General features: G+C 43.0%; 2 protein-coding genes across 2 annotated transcripts in view; one reads left to right on the top strand and one right to left on the bottom strand.

Annotated features, from left to right (window-relative positions):
* Positions 1 to 8690, top strand: part of LDLRAD1 (low density lipoprotein receptor class A domain containing 1) — a 39727-nt gene extending 31037 nt beyond the window's left edge. The window contains exons 6-7 of the mRNA XM_030205943.1: positions 7064 to 7192; positions 8298 to 8690. Of these exons, the coding sequence (XP_030061803.1) occupies positions 7064 to 7192; positions 8298 to 8446 (278 nt within the window). The 3' untranslated portion in view covers positions 8447 to 8690. The remainder of the gene's footprint in view (positions 1 to 7063; positions 7193 to 8297) is intronic.
* Positions 1 to 24846, bottom strand: part of LRRC42 (leucine rich repeat containing 42) — a 35417-nt gene that overhangs the window by 8885 nt on the left and 1686 nt on the right. Inside the window, exons 2-8 of the mRNA XM_030205941.1 lie at positions 23852 to 24334; positions 22112 to 22237; positions 20947 to 21065; positions 17062 to 17150; positions 16723 to 16836; positions 16125 to 16197; positions 13060 to 13818 (exon numbers count right to left, since the gene is read on the bottom strand). Of these exons, the coding sequence (XP_030061801.1) occupies positions 13535 to 13818; positions 16125 to 16197; positions 16723 to 16836; positions 17062 to 17150; positions 20947 to 21065; positions 22112 to 22237; positions 23852 to 24324 (1278 nt within the window). The 5' untranslated portion in view covers positions 24325 to 24334 and the 3' untranslated portion in view covers positions 13060 to 13534. The remainder of the gene's footprint in view (positions 1 to 13059; positions 13819 to 16124; positions 16198 to 16722; positions 16837 to 17061; positions 17151 to 20946; positions 21066 to 22111; positions 22238 to 23851; positions 24335 to 24846) is intronic.

Raw genomic sequence — 24846 nt, 5'->3', positions numbered from 1 at the left:
ACGCATGTTTGAATTCCGTTACCGTTTTCATTTCCACCACCTCCCGCGGGAGGGCATTCCATGCATCCACCACTCTCTCCGTGAAAAAATACTTCCTGACATTTTTCTTGAGTCTGCCCCCCTTCAATCTCATTTCATGTCCTCTTGTTCTACCACCTTCCTATCTCCGGAAAAGGTTATGCACCTCTGGGTATAAATGTAACAAACAAATAAATAAATGTGTCAGAATTTTGCAGTCATTGTGAATGCTCAAGGCGTCCACCCCCAGCTTTAACACAGGCCTTCAGTCCCTTTGGGAAGTTCTTGGCAGGCTGTCCCAGATCACCTGCAGGGGCGATTGTTTGTGGCTTTGGGTGGAGCTCATGATAGGTCTCCAGTCAAAAGTCTGCTTCACTGGACATTAACTGTAAGCATGCTGCATGCAGTAATTAGCTCCTCTCAGGCATGCAGGTTTACAAAACCTGCAACTTGCTGGGAGGTCATGCTAACAAGTTGAACTTCACCATGTTTAAAGATAATCTTATTCTACCCTGCACATAAACTTAGATAGTAAAAACAAATAAATAAAGTTAGCTGCTGAGAAAACAGCAAAAAAAAAAAAAAAAAAACCCTCTAGGGTTACTTTTTTTTTTTTTCTTTTACTTTACCCTCTACCGTGTTTCCCCGAAAATAAGACAGTGTCTTATATTAATTTTTGCTCCCAAAGATGCGCTAGGTCTTATTTTCAGGGGATGTCTTATTTTTTCATGAAGAAAAATTCTTACCGTGGGTGCACGAGTAGTGTCTTGTAGCTCAGAGGATACCTTAGTACTCTGTAGTAGCGGGGCCGGGCTCGGGAGTAGTAGGGGGACTGTGACGGTCAGGAACAGTATTGAAGGGGGGTGGTATCCTGCAGGAGTAGGCCGCGGCTCGCCTATCTGCCCACAGTGACCGCAGGACTCGAGCGGAGCAGAGCCGCCCTGTCCGGGCTGGGAATGGAGGAGGGCTATGCACTAGGGAAGGTAATGGAATGTGGGGCCGGGCTGCTCTGGCTGGGGGTCTCGGGAGGTTGTGAGAGGGCTTAGGGCGCAGGATCATCCCTACTGTATTACAAACGTTTAAAAAAAATTCTACAGTAGCTCCGTTCCCCATTGGTGGCGCTTTATGCGCTCCTCCTGTACATTTGCAACACTTTCCATCCTTCCAGTCTGACTTAGCCCTTGGGCGATGGAGCAGCGTCGAAAGGACTCGGTTACTCATTTTCTTTTCTTTTGTTATTTCTGCAAGGGGGATGTTTCTTTTCTTTCTGGGCTCACTTACCGGTAGTTGATCTTCACAAAAGCGTGAAGGAGGATGGTAGGAGTCCGCTGGACGATAGATTTTCCATCTCAGTCTTGTTTCTTGCATTTCTTTTATGTTATTTCGTCTTTGGGTTGCAGCGAAAAAAAATTAAGGTTTCTGTGTCCATGTCCCATCGGGGCCAAACAAAAACTTTGCTAGGTCTTACTTTCGGGGGAGGCCTTATATTTAGCAATTCAGCAAAACCTCTACTAGGTCTTATTTTCAGGGGAAACAGGGTATGTATATATAAGTCAGCACGGATTTAGTGAAGGGAAGTCTTGCCTCACCAATCTAATGCATTTTTTTGAGGGGGTAAGCAAACATGTGGACAATGGGGAGCCGGTTGATATTGTATATCTGGATTTTCAGAAGGCGTTTGACAAAGTGCCGCACGAAAGACTCCTGAAGAAATTGCAGAGTCATGGAATCGGAGGTAGGGTATTATTATGGATTAAGAACTGGTTGAAAGATAGGAAGCAGAGAGTAGGATTGCGTGGCCAGTATTCTCAGTGGAGGAGGGTAGTTAGTGGGGTCCCGCAGGGGTCTGTGCTGGGTCCGTTGCTTTTTAATGTATTTATAAATGACCTAGAGATGGGAATAACTAGTGAGGTAATTAAATTCGCCGATGACACAAAATTATTCAGGGTCGTCAAGTCGCAGGAGGAATGTGAACGATTACAGGAGGACCTTGCGAGACTGGGAGAATGGGCGTGCAAGTGGCAGATGAAGTTCAATGTTGACAAGTGCAAAGTGATGCATGTGGGTAAGAGGAACCCGAATTATAGCTACGTCTTGCAAGGTTCCGCGTTAGGAGTTACGGATCAAGAAAGGGATCTGGGTGTCGTCGTCGATGATACGCTGAAACCTTCTGCTCAGTGTGCTGCTGCGGCTAGGAAAGCGAATAGAATGTTGGGTGTTATTAAGAAGGGTATGGAGTCCAGGTGTGCGGATGTTATAATGCCGTTGTATCGCTCCATGGTGCGACCGCACCTGGAGTATTGTGTTCAGTACTGGTCTCCGTATCTCAAAAAAGATATAGTAGAATTGGAAAAGGTACAGCGAAGGGCGACGAAAATGATAGTGGGGATGGGACGACTTTCCTATGAAGAGAGGCTGAGAAGGCTAGGGCTTTTCAGCTTGGAGAAGAGACGGCTGAGGGGAGATATGATAGAAGTGTATAAAATAATGAGTGGAATGGATCGGGTGGATGTGAAGCGACTGTTCACGCTATCCAAAAATACTAGGACTAGAGGGCATGAGTTGAATTATATTGCAAACATTGGTGTTGGCCCAAATCGACTATTGCAACATTATCTACCTGGCTTGCAAAGAGACAGTTTTCAAGAAAATTAAAACTATAGCTCGTTTAATTTTCAAAGTGTCAATGTTTGATAAGGCAACTCCACTGCTGCTGTAATTACATTGGCTGCCTGTGCAGGCATGTATTGTTTTCAAGTTATGCTTGTTGTTTTTAAATTTTACATGGTTCTGCTCCAAGTTATATGATATAGCTCATTTATTTATCAGTTAGAAATGCAAGCCCTCCATTAGAAGGAAGTACAATGTTCTAATGTTAAAATGTTGAAGCATAAACAGAGGGAGGAAATGGGGGGAGGGGGATAAAACGATAAAAGTTTGATGACTGTACGTAGCAAATTGCCTTATTTGTTTATTTTTGTTTTGAAGTGTCATCAATAAAAACGTTGAAAGATAGAAATGCAAGCCCTGAGCCAACGGTTTTTTTTTTTTAACCCTTCACTACCCGGATCCATGAAAGATAATTTATAAGATTATTTTCATACACCTTTGCATATTGGGCAGCTAGTTATTGGAACAAACTTCCAGTTGAGATTAGAGTCAAAAATAATCATATTAGATTTTGTAAATTGCTGAAGACCTTCCTGTTTAGGGAAGGGAAATGGGACTTGATATGCCTGTATACAGTGCTATTTTTGTGCCGGTACGGTGTACAGGCACCTTTTTTTTTTTTTAGGTCCGGCAGCTCCCCGACATTTCTGCCCCCTTTAAGTTTATTTACCAAAATCACAGCGGTGAACTGGCAGGCGGCGCTAGTAAAAGCAGGCAGGCTCGACTCCGTCCTTCGCTTCCCTGCTCTCTCTGCGTCCCGCCTTCCTCTGATGTCATTTCCTTTCCGCGAGGGCGGGCGGGATGCTGAGAGGGCAGGGAAGTGAAGGACGGAGTCGAGTCTGCCTGCTTTTACTAGCGCCGCCCGCCAATTCACCGCTGCAACTTCGGTAGCGAGTGGAGTGGAAGTGGGACATGGGAGAGGGGAGGGCAGGGGAGAGAGGGTAATCGATCGCTGGACATGGGAGAGGGGAGAGAGGGGAATTGCTGGACATAGGGGAGGGGAGGGCAGGAGAGAGAGGACAATCGCTGGACGGAGGGGAGGGCAGGGAAGAGAGAATTGCTGGACATGGATGGGAGGACAGGGGAGAGAGGAGAATCACTGGACATGGATGGCAAGGGAGGACAGGGGGCAGAGAAGAATCACTGGACATGGATGGGAGGGGAGGACAGGGAAGAGAGGAGAATCGTTGGACATGGATGAGGGGAAGGAAGGGGAGAGAAGAGACATGCTGGACATGGATGGAGGGGAGGGAAGAGAGGAAGGAGATGCACATGGATGGGAGGGCAGGGAAGAGGAGAAATGCTGGAAATGGATGGAGAGGAGAGCAGGAGATAGAGGAGAATTGCTGGACATGGATGGATGGAGGGGTTGGTGGAGAGAGAGGAGAAATGCTGGACTTGGATGGAGGAGAGGGGAGAGAGAATTATTGCTTTATATGGATACAGGGGAGGGGAGGGAAGAGAGGAGAAGTGCTGGACATGGATGGAGGGGATGAGAGAGGAGAAGTGCTGGACATGGATGGAGGTGAGGGGAAGGGAAGAGAGGAGAAAAACTGCACATGGAAACAGAAAATAGGCAAAAGCTGGATCCACGTTATACCTCCTCCAGTCAATTCCATGGAGGAGGACCCAGCTTTTACTTATGGATGTAGGGCAAGAAATGAAGAAGAAAGGAGGAAAGTAAAGAAATAAATGGAAAGGAAGCCCTGGAAACGGAGTTAAGAGAACAGATAGAGAGCAGCAGAATCAGAGACTGGGACCAATATGGATAGAAAAAGTCACCAGACAGCAAAGGTAGAAAAAATCCATTTTAGTGTTTGAAATATGTCTAATTTGAGAATTTACATCTGCTGTCTTATTTTGCACTGGGTATACTGGAACTATAACAGTTTACAGAAATTATTTATAATGAAAAAAATCACGTTATTTTTTTTCTCCTATACTAGTATCATATTTTCAATGATGTCTGTTTATATGTGCAATGGCTGGTATAAGGGGTGTGGCTAATGTGGGTGTGGCTATCATAGGGGTGGAGCCATACATGGTGACCCCCATCCATAATGAGTACCGGCACCTTTTTTTTCTACAAAAAAAAGCACTGCCTGCATATATACTATGTAAACCACTTTGAATGTAGTTGCAAAAAAAACAACCTCCATTGCCCTATGTAAGCCGCATTGAGCCTGCCATGAGTGGGAAAGCGCGGGGTACAAATGTAACAAAAAAATAAAATAAAAAATAAACACAGAAAGACAGTATATCAAGTCCCTTTCCCCTTTATCTGCCTGAATGGAATAGTATTGGATTGCTGTTACTGAACTGAAGCTTTATTTTAGGTCAATCAGACCAGCAGGAAGCAGCAGAACCAAACTTGCCAGGGTTGCGGTTAAGCCGCCGAATTGGGCGGCTTTTCGGAAATGGCTGCAGGGAATTTTCTAATCGCGTGGGTTGCGGGGATTTGGGTGGGTTTTCGAGTGGCCGCGGTGCGGGATTGGGTGGGCTTTCGCGGCCGCCGATTGGCCGGTTTTCACGCTGCCAGGACTTCTATTGGTCCAATTTGGTCCAATAGAAGCTTTTCCGGGGCTTCTATTGGTCCAATTTGGTCCAATAGAACCCTTTCAGGGGCAGGGTTGATGTCAGGGATGACGTTGGGGGCGGGGCTAGTGATGCGGGGGGCGGGGTTCGGTGACGCGGGAGACGGGGGTTGGCTGCGGGTGGTTTTTGGGCGGGTTTACAGCTGGTTTTGGGCTGGGAACATTTTTCCCAGCTGGCAACACTGAGCAGAACACTGCGGCAAAAATGATTGATGGATTCTCTCGATTTCATCACATAACACCTTTGTTTAGAAAGCTACATTGGCTACCACTGAGGGCACGGGTGGAATTTAAAATCACTGTGGTTATTTTCAGAATTATGCAAGAGAATTGTTTCTTTCTTTTACTCAATTAATACTTTATCCAACTCTTAGGAAGAACTCTCGCTTCCAGTCAGTTTTATTATTGGGCTTTCCATCAAAGGTGTTCGCTATAAATGAATCTTTGATCGTTCGTTTATGTATCAGGCTAGTAAAATTAGGATTTCATTACCAGAGCAAATACGAACTCTCTCAGATTATTTACAGTTTTGTAAACTATTAAAAATACTAGTAAAAAAGGCCCGTTTCTAACGCAAATGAAACGGGCGCTAGCAAGGTTTTCCTCAGAGTGTGTACGTTTGAGAGAGAGTGAATGTGCGAGTGTGTGTATGATAGAGAGAGAGACTGGGTGCGAGTGTGTCTGTGTGAGAATGAGAGTGTGTTTGCCAGGGGCCCACCCTCCCCTCTCCTCTCCCTCCGAGTTTCAGGGTCATCCCCTCCTTATGATGCCAAAACCCAGTACAGTACGGTGCGAGCCTTGGGGTTGAATGGGCTGGAGGCAGTGTCCCGGTGGTGCGTTGGCGGCGGGAGGGAGGAGGCTTAGGCAATTCTTTGTTTTTTAGTGGGTTGGCCAAGCATGGGGTTATTGGCGGGTAATAGGAGGCTAGCATGAGGGCAGGCTCTGCTGGGTATGGGCGGTTCCTGATGCACAGGCGGCGCGTGTTATTTTGCGGAGGCTGGGCTGGCCCAGTTCTACGGAGACGCTTGTTGCGTGTATTTCCGCGGGGTCGCCCTCTGCCGCCATCCCCACACATTTGTGAAATGTCCGCTGCCGTTCCTGAAGGGCTTGTTTGAAGAAGTGGAATTGTGTCTACAGATAGGCCCCCTCCCTACAAAGTTTTTAAGTCATCTTCACTCCTTCACTTACCTGTTCGGGTTGGGAGGGCGGCTAATTCAAGAGGCATGGGAGGGCGGCTGTTGAGCGCGTGGGGGGGGGGGTGTTAGCGTTGTTGGCGAGCTGGGAGGGTGCGTCGTGTGTCTGTCAGTGTTCCGCCCTCGACGTTGTGATGCGAGGGCGGGGCAGAGAGACATGGTGAGTCGGATGGCCAACCTTTCACTGAAGCCACGGAGTCAGCTTCAGAACGTTGAGGGTGCATTTTATTATAGTAGATATCTCTTTTAAAGATATTTGAGTGATAAAGTAGTTTATTCTTGATTTTGTTTTGTACTCTTACTGTTACCCACTTAGATTCTTCACTGATGGAAGCGGGATACAAGTACATGGAATAGAATAGAACATATGCTTTAAGTTTTACATTGCGTATTTATTTATTTATTTATTTAAAGCATTTATATCCCACATTTTCCCACTGGTTGTAGGCTCAATGTGGCTTACATAGGCTAAATGATGTGGGTTGTATGATGCCAGAAATATTTTGTGCTCATCCGATGTTGTATTTATGTTCAGTGCTTGCTCTATGGTTATTGTTATATCTACATGAAAGTATTTTGCATTTGCAGGTGATCTGCCAAATAACCTACCAAGTTACCTAATATTCAGGTGTGGCGATCCCCAGAACTGGATTTTCATTAATCAAAAGTGCAATGGTTTTAACAACTGTGGAGACTGCTCAGATGAAATTGGTACCTGTAAGTCTAATACGTGGTGGATTTTAATTTACAAGAAAGAGTTTGCTAGGGAAACAGATCTAGAAAATGATGTCAGATAGAGACTAAAACAAGCCAAAAAGCACAAACAAACCTCCAGGAACAGGACAAAGGGCGACTTTATTGTAAAGACCCGACACACGCCTGAGTCAGGGGCCACAAAAAAGTCCTAGAATAGTCACTCTTACAACGACACCCCTGTTGGAACGTCAAATTGAATCCTAGGTGTTCCTGTTAAAAATGGAGTGGCACTGCCTTAATAGTCACACAAACATGAAAAATCCTGCCTAAAATCTGGGATTAAAAGCACTCTTCAACACAATGCAAATACCTCGGTCCTGTGTGCCAAGAGCGTTATCTGAAAAAAAAAAAAAACACCAAAGCTAGTAGGCAGGCATTTTGACTAGAACCAACCATGCCCACTACCCACCACCAACGAGGTAGGCCTAGGAGGGGACCCCCACAGGAAGGGGCTTGGGAGGGAGGTTGCCACTGGGATGGGGGATTGGAAAAGGGGCTGTCGCCAAAGAGTGGGCTAGGAAGAGGGGCTTTTTTGTTGTTGTTGTTGTTGAGTGAGGGGGAGTTGGGGCTGTTGAGGGGGCAGTTTTGGTTTCTACCAAAACCGAGCAGCCAATTTTGGTCGAAGATTCGTTTTTGGTAGAAACTGAAGATCCTTGTTTCAGTTGGGCACTAGTGAAAAGCTGGTACTGGCTATTAATAGGTAAAGGCTGTTGATGGTTGCCTTGGAGACTGACCACTGAAGGTATTTTGTACTATTTGATTTGCGATTATTTTAATATAGTGTTTATTTATCCTCGGTTGTTTTGTATCTTTTCAGTGCTGGGAAGCTGGATAATAAGAATGATAAATGAATAAACTAATTATAGGGTGCCAGCTATTTGCACAGTGATAAACAAAGGTGTGGCTTTAGTAAACCAGCTGCACAGTACTGAAGAACTGGTTTGGTAACTAAGAGCCTGATTTTTTGCTAAGGATTTGGGGTCAGAGTGCAACCGGGACTTAGAAAACAGCACATATATTGATTCCTGCCTTCTTTCGCCAACGTCTTCTGTTTTCTTCATCCAAGTGTCTGACTGTTCCTCCTCCTGTGGACCCCGGCAGTGGAGCTGCACCTCGATCTTCCATCAGTACTGTACCTGCATCCCCAGAAGCCTTTGTCGAGATAGAACCCAGCACTGTGCGGACTGGTCAGATGAGTTCGTGTGCCCGAAGTGAGACATCCTGGGGTAACATGAACAGTTCAGACCCTCACACAGGGAGGGACAGCATGCAAATATGTTTCATGCATATTCATTGTGGGTATCCTGAAAACCTGACTGTCTGGGCGTGTCTCAAGGAATGGGTTGAAAAACCTCTGTTCTAAGCGAATGAGGTGTCGTAAGCATATGTGCTGATATAGTTGTAATAAAGTGGAAGACGCCATGCTACACTTGTGCTTTTGTTTCAGGGTTTAGAAAGGTGAGCGAAATTTTGTAATCCTAGATCCAAGTACATTTCTTGAAACTTTCCATTTTAATTCAACAATACAGTGAAATGAACAGTTTATAAGAAAAACAAAATACACATTCCCACACTAACCTTACTCCCAGTGCAGAAGGGATATTAACATGGACATATCCACAATAAAACCAATGCTATTCTAGAGTAGCACAGTCGGCATCAGGAACTGTTCTTGATCTAAAAGCCTTTTAACTTTCCCTTTAAGGCAGAATCTTTACTTCACTTCAGTGCTGAACTAAAGATCCTAAGAAGGAGCAGCAGTCATCTGAGGGTGAGGTACAGTGCTTCAAGTCAGAACTCCGTGGACCAAGGAAGTCCAGTGACTAGCCAACCTCCAAGGCTATCCAGGGGAATTCCTGATCCAGGGAGGTCTGTGACCAGAAAGGTGGATCTGGGGAGGCATCCAGCGATGTCCTGTTCAAGGTCCTCCCCTCCCACCCCAAGTAATTTAGCCTCTCCCTTCCCTTCTCCCACAGGTAGCCAGCATCTGCTCTTCTCCTGCCTTAGCTGTTTCCCCACAGGTGGGCAACATCTCCCTTTTTCCTCCCTACCCCTCACCCTGTGTCCAGCCTCTATCCCTTCTTCCTTCCCCCTCCCCTTCCCCCTTTCTGAGCCTTCTGCCACTCTATTCCTCCCAGCCAGGCCTGAGTAGTGTGTGAGCCCTTTCAAGTGCAAGCCTACACTCAAACACTGCCATGTACTGTTCCCCGCTGACACAAGGTCTGCTTCAGAGGGGAGAAAACACATTGGCAGTGCATGAGTACACGCCTGTACTTGAAGAGACCACACAGCTCTCAATACTTTCATAACTCTGGGCCTGACAGCAAGCACAGCAGGGGAAGGGATTATAGTGTGTTTGACCATGTATCATATGAGAGGCTTCTTAAGAAATTAAATAGACATGGAAAAGGAGGCAATGCCCTTTTGTGGACTGCAAACTAGCTAATCGACAGGACTGAATGCTCAATTATCCACAAGAAAAAGGTCACCAGTGGAGTGCCCCAAGCATCTGTATGGGACCTGTGCTATTTAACACTAGTAAAAAAAAAAAAAAAAAGCCTGTTTCTCAAAGACAGGTGCACAGGCTGTGCAATAGGTAAGGCCAGTGTGAGATACTAATTGGGGGAAGGGGAGAGAGACTACAGGAATGGGCTGGGGGCAAGGAGACAGACTGGTTGGGAAAGGCTAGGAGAAGAAAGAGGATTATACGAACAGGCTGGGAGAAGTGAGACAGAGACTGGTGGGGACGGACTGGGAGAAGAGAAAGGGGGGGGGGGTGGAGGGAGAATAAGCAGTAGAGACAGGAAGGGGGGGGGAGATAAAAACGGCTAGTGGGGACAGGCATCTTCACATTGAGCAGAGGGGGCTGGAAAGAGCACTAGGGATGAACTGGGGGTAGTGCTAGCTGAGATGTTAGTCCTTCAACTGATCCGAGGAAGCCACAGTGAGTAGCACAAAACAAAAGAAGACTATTGCAGACCAGGAGCTTCCAGTGCTGTGGGTAGGATTGATGGCACAAATGTGAGGCTGATTTTTTGAGTGGGTAGGTGGGTGGTAAGAAGAGAGAGGCTACGGCCGGGTAAGTGGGTGGGAGAATGAGGCTCCTTACCAGGTGGGTGGAAGATCCTGCAGCTGCTATGATGGGCAATGGAGAGAGGCAGAGGCTGCTGGAGGTGACTGCATCACCCCAAAATATGTCCCTTCCATTCTGAATACTAAACCAAAGCTCTTATCCACCCCTGCAATATCGGACTACTACAGTCTACACTCATGCCTACCCATAAATAAACTGAGCACTCTTCACTAAAATCTATCCAAAATGCAGCTGTGACTTTGCTCTCAGGTGTGCCTGTTACAAGAGCAGTTGAAAAAAAACCCAAACCTAATAATGAGTTTGTGTATCACCTTAAGCGCATTGAAATGAACAATATCTGAGACAAATAAATAGAATACAGGAGCCAGAATTAAGAATGAAGCAGGTCTGCCAAGAGACCCAGCCGGGCCTGGGGCAGGCCTCTGTGCCCTTCCCCTCCCCACACGGGCTGTCCCACACATTTGTGCCGTCGCCCCTGCCTGCTCCCTTACCTTCCTGTGTCTGACTGCTCCTGGGACCCAGATGACTGCATTAACGTGATAACCTGAGTTATGGCATTAATACAATCATCCAGGTCCCGGCCAGCACATAGGAGCAGGAAGGCAGGAAGAAGCTTGCCGGCACAGGGTATTTTGCACCCCCCCCCCCCCTTCGGTGGCCCTGGAATGAATAACTGGCATCTAAGAAAATTTGTTGATGTCTGATTAACTTAGTCTTCCCACTGAGCAGTTACACAAAACTAAGAAAAACTGAATTTTGCATATCTTGGACCCTTATTGAAAAATGGATCAGGACTTGGGGAGAATTGCTACATTTAAGAATGTCAGTTTTGCATATGATATAGGGCATATTTTTTTTCAATATCGGAGCTATGGAGCTTGCTGTACAGCTTCTCCCTTATGTGCTAAATATGGTGCTGCATAGAATAACTGGATCCATGTGTCTTGGAACTTTTGGTAATATGACCTGACAAGGAGGGAGGGGATCCTCAATTAATGCAGCCAGTAAAACAACAAGTTTATTTAAACTCAAACATAAATATTTCCCAAGTCTGTTCTCTCCACAGGCTGGACACTAACCATACAATCACTTGGAGCTTTACTATATGTCCTTGGAGCACTGTCCTTAACAGGCTCCGCAGGATAAATACACAGTCACTTCTTTCTTAACTCAGGCTCTTGTAGTCTCTCTCTGAAAACAAGATTCACAGGGTCAGTCAACACTCACTCTCAACTCTGAGGTTTGAAGGAAGCCTCTGATGTTGGCAACTACAGGTTAAGAATTTCTGTTCAGGGCTGCTCCTCTTCCCAGCCTGTGAGGCTGGCCCTGATACTCAGAACTCCGGCGCTGTTCTGAATAGCGCTATAAAAATACCACCGGAACATAGAACGATGCCCTAATGCTCAACATTCATGAAATGCAAATATAGGCACGCTCATAGCGTTGAGCATCAGGGAGTTCAGCGGGAGGATTGTGCTTGGCGCATGCGTAAAGAGTTTCATGGTAAGCTCGGCTCCTGTGTGATTGCGCCTGCTTAAACCCGAACACGATGCAGACATTGGCGTCTAGTTTCTGCGGCCTAAATATAAGCGTTTTTAATTTAAATTTTTTTTTAGCATGGATGCTTATATTTAGACACAGGAAACAGAAGCCAACATGTGCTTTTGCTTGGGTCTGCTGTTTCTCACAACCAGCGCTTAAGGCCTTGTGCGGGCTTCCTTCTGTTTCCAAAAGCAATCAAAACCAGCAGACCTTGCAGAAGATTATGAGAAATCCTCTCTTCCAACATCCTAATGCCTGCTCTGACCTGGTGTTATTTATTGCAGCGGTAAGGCAGTTTTCTTTCAGGTGCTCTTTTCTGAGCATTGGGGATGAATACATAAAAAAAACCTCATTAGCGTTGCGGCCTCATGGCATTTAACTCCAGCTTGGTCTGAGCCTGGCCCTTCTGACTCAGCATCAGCAAACAAACGCCACCTGCTGTAAAGTGGCTGAACTGCATCATCAGTGAGGGAGTGCCCTTTACTATACCATCCCCTCCTTCACAGAACTGTACAAAAATGTGTGCTTTTTGGCTTGGGATAGCCCGTTATATGGAATACCTGCTGGGCTGTACCATTAGATTTTCAGCAGTGGGTTTTTTGTTGGGAGAGTGAGCAGCTGGAGGTATAAGGGATAAGTGGGCAAATATACTTTTTATTAAAGCTTCTGTGGTGGGGAAAAATGTATTTTTGCAAACTTGAATGCAGGAGACGGCTCCCACACATTGGCACTGGTGTAATAATTTTCAGCACGTTTGGAAGCCGGCCTCCTCACTCTCAAACATCAAAAAGTGTTCTTGTTGATTTTCTCCAGATGCTGTCCCCAAGGGTGAGAAGCTTGATTCTGATTCTCAACACAGTGGTAGGGGGAAATGATAGTTCTTAAGTGGCAACTGTAGGAAGGATAGACTGGGCATTTCATTTTTTTTGTGTTTGGGCTTGGAGGGTCATTAGAACCCAAGCCTTCCTTGCCCTTAGTTTGCAGCTGGATGAAGAGGGTGGGGGGGGGGGGGGGGGGGGGGGGGGGTATATTTATGATATAAAAAGTAGAAGATGGTGATTTATTAATACTATATATTTGTTTCATATCCCAAGCTATCGGGGATTATAGTTCTCTTAGTCTCTTATTATGTATTTGGCTTTTTTGTTAATTGCCAATAAAAACTGTTTTGAAATAATGGCAGTTGACTTACTGTGACATAGTGAAGATTTCCACATCCACCCACCATTCTCCACACCTTTCTTCAGAAGCAAAATTACTCTGGCAGGTATATTTAGTTGAAGTTCTCTTTGTGTGTTATTGATTGGTTTTTTAATAAAGTTCTCTAAAAAATGAATATATAAACTTGAATTGTTACATAATCACACAGACTTAAATATCCCAATATACAAATTAACTGTTGGTCAACTGCTCTGTGGTTATGAAGACAATCCCTTAAGTTTTGTTAAAATCTTACTTTTTAACTATTATGCAAAAAGAAAATACACCAGCCCCAATACAATTCAAGGCGGCTTTGACAAGTCCCTTATTGCCATAAGTATCTCAAGATGGTCTTTATAGCCTTTGAAGCTTGGCCAGTCCAGAGCAAATGGCAAAAACTGATCACCACTAAGGTGCCCTAATATCGCAGCCTCAGGCGGGATAAAAGAGAGTATCACACAGGTTCACTAGTAGGTGTTTAAGAGGTCCCAGTCTGCTGTTGTGAGTTGTGCAACCTTCTGGTTTGCAAACTCTGGCTTAATATTTCTTTCTTGAGCTTCTTTGGGAAAACCCACGTCCTTATTTTTCTGCAGTTCGGGATTCTGGCCAGCGGAAGCATCTTTTTGCAACACAAGATGAGAGCTCTCTGCTGCTCTTCTGTAAAACTGCAGCATTGCAGAAGCCTTGAGTTCAGTATCGAGTGCTGTACACTGGTCCCGGTTTTCTGTAGTGACCCGCTTTCTTTTTCCATCTATAGAATAAAGCCAAAACATGCACAATTACCTGTGTGTGTGTATGTTTGGTCTGACCTCTCTTCTAGTGTAATCTATAAATTTATATTCTGCCAGCCCCCTTATAAAGGCCCAAAGTAGACTACAAAATCAAGCTTTAGATTAATCATACATGACATGAGGCAATATACAAAGGCATAAGTCATTACCAAAAATCCTATATCTAAGAAAAAAAAGAGAATCGGACATCTTAAGGTGAATAATCCTATAAAATGAACCTAAGAATATTTTAAATAGCTCTTAATTTTTTCCTAAATTCTGCAAAAGAAGCTATTCATCTAAGTATTTTCTGTAAATCTTCCACAAGAAGGCTGCTTGATATTTAAAGACTGAATTTTTAACATGCTTGTACAAATCTTTTTATTGAAATAGAATGGAACAGACAACTTGTACAATAGCCAGGTACAAATATTCAACTTATTCATCCATTCCCCTAGATTCCCTCTCCCCTCCCTAAATTTAACAAAGTTAGTAAAAACATCTGTGTTCTTATAATTTATAACATGCTTAGAGCGCAAGGACTTAACAGCGGAAAATGCAAGATTAAATTAAACTTATTATGAACACTTCCCTTAGAGGATAGCAGTGTGTAAGATATTCAGGAACCAGTCCTTCGAAACTCTATAAAATTATCTTCTTCTGACTCCTACCCCAAACATACCCTACTGTTTAACAGGACTTTCCGAAAAAACACGCATCACAGATCTTAAATCTACAGTTACCAAGAGCTTTCTTTTTAATTAAAGCCCTGTACCCCTTTCAAACCTAAGCCCAGCTACTAACTGGGTATCAATGTGCCAACACCCAAAATGGAGAAATTTTTAATGCAAATGTTGAAGACTCTTAGCATCCCATCTACTTCAAAACCTGACCCAAGATCAAAATGTCTGGGAGTTTTGCGTTATTTGATGGGCCAAGGGAGATAATTGTACTCCCAATCCATGAGATTCTGATGGAAAGCCACAAGGCAGTGGGGGCCACAACTTACTAAGAACAGCCTTGACACTAGGCTGCTAGGCCATCAAAAATCACATGGGAAGCCCTGTTATAGGAGGGGTTTTTCCTTCTATCTCACCTTTGCTGGTGTTAGGCCTGAACCAATATGGATTCTGCAGCCTGAGGCCTGTATACAACATGAACCAGCTCTTTTGCAAAGAAAACTACTTCTTGGCACAGCTGTGCTACTGACTTCATTCAAGGTCATGATGTTTACTTGCACTGGCCTTCCAGTTTATCTCCTGGGAAGGTGTGTAAGAGTATGCTTCACAGAGACAGAATCTCCAGTAACAATCTGTGAACCATGGAGGGGAGTTTGGTATAGCGAGGCTACTACTGATAAGCTGTTCTTGATGGATGTCCACAAGGCCCTTCATTGTAGTGACCAGGACAGATGGTTTGTGACTAGTCCATGATTGTCATTTGTAGACCCAAAGGGAAGTGCCAATGCTGGGCATGAGAGAGAGAAATAGAAGAATAAAAGGAGATGAGAAGATCAGAAGGTGTATGCATCTCTCTCGGAGGAAAGAGACTGATTTCCCCAAAATACCTGTGAACTGTAATTCCTCGTGCTAAATGCAGCACAAGGCCAAGTTCCGAAGCAGCTCTGTGGCTTTATACATACAGAGTAACCAGCTGCACAGAGCAGAGACCTCGGACTAAATCCTAATAAAGAGGCGCACGCAGGGGAATTCTGCTAGAGCCTGAAGAAGAGTCAATTCATCACCCCATCTGGACTCCGAAGCTACGGACTGTGAGGGTGAGAGAGAAGGAATATTTTCTCTTATGGTTCAGGGTTTAGCTAGTTTGTGATTTTTGCCTATGAAGGACAGGTTTACACGGTACATGGTTTTAGTCTATTTTACCAGCTAAGTTGGTGTTCTCTTCTCAGGATATACTGTAGTTGTGTAGTTTCATATATATATAATTTTTTTCATATATTTACTGGTGTAATCCTTAGTATATTTTGTGCACAGTACATATTTTGTATATTGTTTTGTCATATTGCTATTTTTATATCTATAATAAGTTATAAGTATTTTCATTTTGGCATTATTCCTTCATTGGTGGACAGCCTAACAGGAACCTAAAGCTAATTTAGGCACTGGTCATACATCTGGCCATACAAGCTTTTTTTTTTTTTACAAAAATTGCAATTGTGTTATTTAATATAGAAACCCTCCCTTGTTTTTTTGTAAAGATACAATTGCAGACATCCTACCCCATTTGTGAATAACCATGGCTCCAACTGCTGAACCTCACTACTTACAAAAATGCTGCGCCTCTGTCCTGCGCTTCACTGTGTCTTTGGGCTTTGCCTTCTCCCACCACTGAAGAACTACCTGGAGTAAATATAATCATTACAAGAAAATAAAATATTCTGAGAAAACCTGTGAAAGTAAAATCCAGCTTAGAATTTTGCAAACTAGGTTACTTGTACTGTGAATCTCAAAGTCACAGTTTCATTATGTACTTCAAATATACTAGTAGAATCGTTGCTTCCTTCTCATACTTCCACCTTACGAACATCAACTCAGAATTTCAAACCTGAAAGTTTAGAATTGAGCTGTTTATCTTTGTATGTACGTACAGCACTAAAATACAGAACTATGCCTCTCATGTGGACTAAACAGGTTATTTTCCTTCATTAGTTTTGAAAGCCTTACACACCTTACCAGAATTCTCTTAACACATACAACATCCTTTCAAGCTTGGGGAAGATCTAGGGGAAATCAGACTGGACATGGTAGAAGAGCTACAGTTCTAAGGAAACAACTGCTCAGCGAGTCAGTTCTGCCTTTCTCCACTTAGAAAGCAACATCTCAGAGAAAAAAAATCCCCTTTAATAAGGATAAGCAAATGAGTACCTGTTCAGCCCAACCCTCAGTCTTGCAATCTGTATGATCAAATTCTTTTAAAGGTTCCTTAGACTGAACTAGCCCCAGCCGAGTCTGGATTTTCAATATTGCTGCCTTACTATCCTGTTGAAAAGAAAAACACACTTGATCACTTTTATCTTTTATGGGTTGTTTTTTTTTAAATACTATAGACTGAGTCTCAGAATATATTATATTATATTTTGGACTAAGCAGGGGTGTCTTCCATCCAAAGACTGGGGATTGGGTCCTCAAAAGAAACCTAGCATACTAAATACTTTTTATCAGATTTGACCCCTAAGAGAATAAAGCTTCAATAATGCATTTTACCTTCACACCTGTATCCGATATATCCAAAGAATTAAGTTTGCTAAAGCAAAAAAGGAACTTAAGTCCTCCATCAGTGATTTTAGGATTACCTAGCAAGAAAGAAAAAAAATGTTTTCAAGTTTACCTGGAAAAACTTCTCACTCTCTTCTTCAAAATAGAGTGAAAAGTACATCTATATATGGTATAAAAAACTAGAAGTGGGGTTAAGAAAACAAGCTGCTTTAGTACAATAAGAACACTTTACAGTCTTGTACCAGCAGGCTCTCTCTGAGTACGATCAGCAAGTTGCAGTATTTCTTGTATCCTGGAAGGTTATTTAATGAAAGACATATTTCAGTACTTAACAGCCATATACCTCACAGTTCAAAGCAGATCACACTGTAACAGAAGCTGGACATTTCCAGGAAATACAGCCTTCAAACCTTAAATATACATACTAAATTATACTGAAAAATAAAAATATACTAACCCCAAGCTAATTATTAGATTGCAAAACAAATTTCCTAAATAGGTAAGTTTTGATTTGTTTTGGAAACTAAAATAGCGTGAAGTAGAAGATAAAAACTTTTGAACTTCTTTTTCAAGAGAAGCAGTTTGAAATGAAAAAAAAAAAAAAAGATTTAGTAACCTAGATCTCTTCATGGCTTTTAAAAGAGGGAAAAGTGAATAAAACTGTTGATCATAGTGACCCTCTATTTTTGAAACAAAAAAAATACACAGAGATACTATGATTACCAAATTCATATACATATTGCACAAACATAAAGTAAACCTGTACATCTTGGTTTAATGAATGTACCTAATGTTAGAGGCAATAAAAAAAAAAAAAAGGAGTCAGTTGTGAGTGAAATAATTGATTAAATCTAAGCAATACAGGATATACCAATTACATTCCATCACAACAGACAAATTGAAGGTAACACATGCTTCCCAGTTCTGTTCTGCAATTATTGACTCAAACGCTAAAGAACTTTTGTTGCATTGACTAATATTTCCAGAAGTTCAAATAGCCCCATAGCATCTTGTAGGTATCCAAACTAATAATTATTTAAACTTTTAAATATACTGCATGCAAAACAGTTTACAAATAAAACAAATTACAACATGCACAATAAAATACATAAATCACGTAAAACAAACATAAAAAGGACAAAGCTAGCTCTATAACAATATCCCCAGAAGCAACTGTGTAACCTATCACATGACCAGAAAACAATCAAGAGTAGAAAATCAAAATGCAGGTCAAGAAAACGAACAGGCAGACAATCCACAACATCCAAGATGGCGAAAAAAACAGCAGACTAGTTGAGGAAAGGCTGTATTACAGAATGTATTCACCACATCAAGGTTAAATAGAAGCCCAACACGGCCATGTTTCACCCTCCTAAGGGCTGCCTCAGGGGCTAATGAGACTTGTCAACGAATACATAAACATGCTAGTACAAAATCATAAAATTATGTAGTAAAGCACTGACATGCAAAATGACTATTAAAACTAAGTCAAAAAGCTATGCGATCTAAAGCATGCATAGGAATCAAAATCATAAAAAAACATGCATGTGAATCTAAGAACATAGATCATAAGTAAAAGAAGTGAAATAAAAGCCAACATATCCAAAAGGTATGATTCCAAAAGGTCACCAGTTTGATTGAAAGGTAGAAATGGAAGATGACCAGCTAAAAATCCTCAATCAGACTCTAGTACCTTGATCTCATACTGTATTCTATAAAACTACATGGTTTCTAATAAAAGCATGCAGACACAAAAATCAGGGCACAGGAATGTCATAAAAAGCGAACTACATAAAAAGCAATGTGACTTTTTTTTTTTAATAGAGTTTGTTAGAAAATGTTTTTTTGCTGGTATGAATGAGGACTTTTATAACCTGTCATCTTTCACTCTTTTTGTTTTAATCCAATGAGGGATATGTGCCCATATATTTTGAAAGGCAATACCAAGCATTCTTTAGCAGCAGATCTCTTTTTGTGACACAACTTGTGACATTGCTCTAGGCAGTTTCATCACAATTGCAGGTTGTAACTGCACAGAAAGCTGGCAAGTGCCCAAGTGGGTGTTTCCTGTGCTGTGCTTTTTGTGTCTGCATGCTTTTATGAGAAACCATCTTTTTTTTGGAATAGACTCTGTAAGCAATCTTTTCTATAGCACTCCTAGACATACACAGCACTGTACACAGACATGTAAAAGACAGTTCCTATTCGACAGAGCTTACAATCTATTCAAGCCAAAACAGGACAAATAAGGAATTTGGGAGTTTCATTTAGCCCGGATTTATATTGGATCAGAGACTCAAAAAGCCCCCAAACCCCACCCCATTCAAAACATCATCTCCCACACACATCACTTCCCCCCAACATACACCCAGACTATCCATTCTCCTCCACCACCACCCCTCCAAACAGACCCCTACCTTCTACAACTTTAAGACCAAGGCAGGGATTGGTCCCTCATATCTTACTGACTTTCTACTGCCATATGATCTTTGGGTAAAATTACAGCCCTCAGAGAGGAGGTTGTTATCTGTACCTAATATTAATGAGTGGCACTTGTTGGCTTACAGGAAGAGGGCTTTCAGTGTATTTTTTTTTTGTTACATTTGTACCCCGCGCTTTCCCACTCATGGCAGGCTCAATGAGGCTTACACGGGGCAATGGAAGATTAAGTGACTTGCCCAGAGTCACAAGGAGCTGCCTGTGCCTGAAGTGGGAATCGAACTCAGTTCCTCAGGACCAAAATCCACCACCCTAACCACTAGGCCACTCCTCCACTGTTGCTACTATTTGAGATTCTACATGGAATGTTCCAACATTCCATGTAGAAGTCGGCCCTTGCAGATCACCAATGTGGCTGCAGGACGTCAGACAAGCCTGCGCAGCCTTCTACATGGAATGTTGCTAGTGGAATAGCAACATTCCATGTAGAATCTCCAATAGTAGCAACATTCCATGTAGAATCTCCAATAGTATCTATTTTATTTTTGTTACATTTGAACCCCGCACTTTCCCACTCATGGCAGGCTCAATGCGGCTTACATGGGGCAATGGAGGGTTAAGTGACTTGCCCAGAGTCACAAGGAGCTGCCTGTGCCTGAAGTGGGAATCAAACTCAGTTCCTCAGTTCCCCAGGACCAAAGTCCACCACCCTAACCACTAGGCCACTCCAGCTTTGGTTTATTTCTCAAAGTGATAATCTTATCTTGAATTTAATGAAGTTTGTAACACTTCCCACAGGTGAACCTCATGTACATCTCGTGGATTTCTTAAACATACAGCTGCATGGGGGCTTGCTGTTAAAGCGGATCATTTCTGTGATTGACTCCAAGAGAACATGTAATAAAACCTAGTCTGATTTAACGTATGATCACACTTCACCAATCCCAATAACACTAAAACAGCAATATGACATAGCCCTGTCTAACCAGTACTCCTGGGACCCACTTTCTCCCTCAAATGTCATTTGGATTGGATTATTCTCTGTCCAAAAATATTTATTTATTTATTCATTGCATTTGTACCCCACATTTTCCCACCTATTTGCAGGCGCAATGTGGCTTACATAATACCGTCAAAGGCATTTGCCAGTCGGTTGATAACAAATACAGGTTGTATAGAGATCGAATGAGGTATATGTGGAGGATCGGAAGGGATGAGGATTGCGTGATGTCTGGTGCAATCATTAGTCATGTTATGTTCCTGGGTGAAGAGGTTTACGTGGGGTCATTGGGATAGGCCTTTTTGAAGATAGTTGTACACAGGCTGTAGGTGTTTGTTCTGACCTTTTTGGAAAATCCACTATTATGTCCAGCAAGAACCTCATGTTCAAGTGTTCCAAAGTAACTAACAGACACATGACACTGCTATACTTACAAGACAAATCTAACAGTTCTAGCTGTTGAAGACCCTGCTTCATCACTCGCACCGGTGCTGTCATTTTACGAAGACCTGCATCTGATATACAGTTATCCTTCAAGTGCAGCTGAATCAGACTACAATTGGGGATAAAAAAAACAAAACCTTGATCAAAGAATATTGTGCCAGATCACTATAGCTGGTAAAATTAATCAGATGCTTTACTAACACATCCTAATCTGTCTGTGTTCAACTAGAAACATGTATGGATTTGGATATTTAGATTTAATTACCTTTCCCAATCTGAGCTCAAGTTGTTACATTTGGGTACAGCAGGTATTTTCCTGCACCAGAAGGCTTATGATCTATGGCTCCTATTTACTGAAGTGCAGTAAGGTTTTGCAGTTATTATGTATAAACTGCCAAATCTCTGCATTAACTTTTGGCTGTATCCCCAACATCCTCCCATACACTTAATGCACAGACAATACACTTAGGGGACAATTCTATAAAGGGTGGTACAGTTTAGGTGTCCAAAATCTGTGTGCTAAGATAGTATTGTATAATGGCATCAGGGCACCCAGATTCCATTGCTGCTCCTTGTGATCTTGGACAAGTCACTTAACCCTCCATTGCCTCAGGTACAAACTTAGATTGTGAGCCCTCCTGGGACACAAAAATATTCAGAGTACCTGAACGTAACTCACCTTGAGCTACTGCTGAAAAAGGTGTGAGCAAAATCTAAATAAATATTTGAGATTCTAGATGGAATGTTGCTACTATTTGAGATTCTACATGGAATGTTGCTATTCCACTAGCAACATTCCATGTAGAAGCCTGCCCTTGCAGATCAGCAACGCGGCTGCGCAGGCTTCTGTTTCTGTGAGTCTGACGTCCTGAGAACTTACAGGTTGTGTTTGGGGCACGGCCGCCTCAACAGCCACAGACTGCTTGGCCTGCTAGAGGCCTACCCATGCCTGTTATTAAATCAGAGAAACTGTTGCATCTGAGGTTCCTGGCCTGAGAGGAACAGGTCCCAGGGCTCAGGTGAATAAAACATTTACTTTCGAAATTATATACCTTGTCTGGCTGAATTATTCCCAGGGCCACCCCAACAACCTTTGCCAGGGTCTCACACCTTGTAGTAGTAGTAGTAGCATGGATTTCCCATTCTAGCCCTTACCCAGACAAAGTGGTGACATGCTCTAAAAGTTCATGGGCATCTCCAAGTCTGCAGCAAGACAGGTCTAAACACGTCAGCTTTTGGAAGGACTTTATCTCTTCCAGTTTTTCAGAAACAAGAAGATGCCTGTAAAAAATGAAGTTAATAAGCAATCTTGCACTAGATAACCAGACCACTGCATTCTGAAATTCATGACAACTTTCAATCAATGCTTTGGACCAATTGGACTTGCAGTGCAAGCACCATTTCTTCCAATATCTTTTTGTTGCCGGGAAAAGGAGCTAATGCCAAGCAAAAAGGATGGGACAGAGTTACTGACCTCCTGTGACATTCTGGGGCCGAGCACAAAGATTACTGTGGCTGCAACGTTTGCTTTAGGCCAGTGGGAGCTGCACAGAAATGAGCACCTATCTTTAAAGTGATAGATTTTACGGCAGGTCAGGATTTGTCAGACAGGAACCCTCCTCATCCACACTGGCAATTCCAGGGTTGGCCCCCTGTCCAATTCCCTTCAGCTTCTGCCTCCCAATCACTCCCCAACCTGGTGCAGGGAGACCTCCCCTCCTTCCAGCGCTCTGCTGACCTTTGTTCAGCTTCAGTTTCAAACACCCAAGCCCCTGCCTATATCCAAACTGGCGATTGTAGACCCCCCCCCCCCCCCCAAACACACACACACATACTGCCGCAGACAGCTGCAGGAGTTCTGAGTTTTGTTTTCATGAGTGCAGAAGCTCTCTCTTCACCCCCCCTCCCCATTTCCTGGAAACAGCTCCTGTTCTGTGCATGGGCTAGGTGCTTCCAGGGGGCCAATGCACAAAGGTCGCCATTAAATTTCTTTGCATCTCATTGCATACCATCCTCTTTGTACATCGGCTGTTGTTTGCAACAGTAAGTTCACCCACGGCTGCCATATTTAACGGTGACCTTTGTGCATCGGCCCTTCTGTTTACTGGATTCTTTAGTTGGAGCATGTGTGACTTACAACTTTTGATTTTAGTGCCCAGGAGAATAATACTAAACCTTAAGAGTTGTTCCCAAACCTATCCGGGGGGGGGGGGGGGGGGGGGGGGGGGGACTACAGGCAGTCAGGCTTTCAGAATATCTGCATTGAATCTTCATGAGATTGATCTGTATGCACTACTTCCACTGCATCCAAATTTTTCTAATGCATATTCAGTGTGGATATCCAGAAAACCTGACTTCCTGGAGGTCCCCCAAGATAGGTTTGGGAACTACTGTGGTGAAGGACTCCTCAAAATGGTAGATGAACAAATGATAAAATTTGGGTACAGTATGGAGTATTTATTTAAAATAAACTGTACCTTTTGTTATATCTGATGGAAATCTGAAAGGCTGCAACTTTACAAATATGCCAGCATTAACATTATAAGAAACAGAAACAAGTTGCAGGGCATGATTTGATGATGGGTCCTGACTTTTGCCTTAAAGTGGGTCCCAAACAATGTTCCCTCTAAGCGGAGAGCAAGAGCAACTGCTCATACATTTTAGAAGTGTTGCTCACAGATTTTATATGGTAGCTGACAAATTTTTTTTGTGCTACATGCATTGCTAATATTGGTGCTCAAAAATTGTTGGTTTTTAAAACTTGTTGCTCACACAAAAAAAAATGTACACACACCAGGCCACTCCTTAGAGGAAACATTGGTCCCAAAGTAAAATAGTTTGAGAGAACTTCAGAGAAAGCAAAGAAAATCCCTTGAAAAACTAGTAAGAACATACCTACTACGTAAGCATAACGAAGAAAGCACCAGACTTCCATAAGCTTCTGTGAACGTTTGCAAAGACTTAAGTCCTGTAACAGGTTCTGAGAACTTCTGCCTTGCTTCTGCTGCAGAAAAGAGTGCTTCACTGATCTGCTCTGGAAAACCCATCAGTGAGTCAACATGGCAAACATTGTCAGAAATGAACCCCAACACCAGGTTAAAGAGAGACTTTACAGAGTATCTAAGACTCCCCTCTCTTGTATATGTAAAGATGAAATGATCTTTTTTCCGAATGCCTGAAGCTTCATCTCCCCTGTTCATGCACAAGGCTACAGAAAATCCTTTTGTGAACAGTCTACAGGGTCTTGGCTTCTGAGCAACATTGTTTGCATAAGATGAAACTTTGTTTACCAGATGAAGGGTCCCATTTTCACGTACATATATTGACCCCGCATCAAAAGGGCTTTCAGAGTTAAGATGGTAACTCATTCTTTTTCCACTGTAAAAGAACAAACAAGATCAATGTTTACTAAAGCCCAATTCTTGGCAGGGGAGAGGGGTTCTAAACATTCTATGCTATGAAATTTCAAAACATCTATCTTTCTGTAACCTGGGAGATCATATGGATTTTTCTATGAAAGGTCTTGTTAAGAAAAATATTAGCATGTAATTCCAGTGAACTACCCCTACTCTAAGCCATTCCTATCAGCAAAGAGTAAATCAAATGACAGGCGCAGGGTGTACACTAATTTTGAGATGAAAAACTGAGACCCAGTAACACAGACCCATATCCTCTTGTAATATATTTTTGAAATAAAAGCTCAAATCAAAAATAATGTCAGACTATAAGGCTACCTATTTTGTAAGTAGGGCAATGGAGGATTAGGTGACTTACCCAGAGTCACAAGGAACTGCAGTGGGAACTGAACCCAATTCCCTTGGCGCGCAGGCTGCTGCACTAGCCATTAGGCTACTCCTCAAGAGGAGCCTGTGACCCAAGGGAATTGGGTT

The sequence above is a fragment of the Microcaecilia unicolor genome, chromosome 6, assembly GCF_901765095.1.
Source record: "Microcaecilia unicolor chromosome 6, aMicUni1.1, whole genome shotgun sequence".
NCBI classification, from domain to species: domain Eukaryota; kingdom Metazoa; phylum Chordata; class Amphibia; order Gymnophiona; family Siphonopidae; genus Microcaecilia; species Microcaecilia unicolor.
Note: the sequence above shows the minus strand (reverse complement) of the source record. Positions and strands in the feature narration are given on the sequence as shown.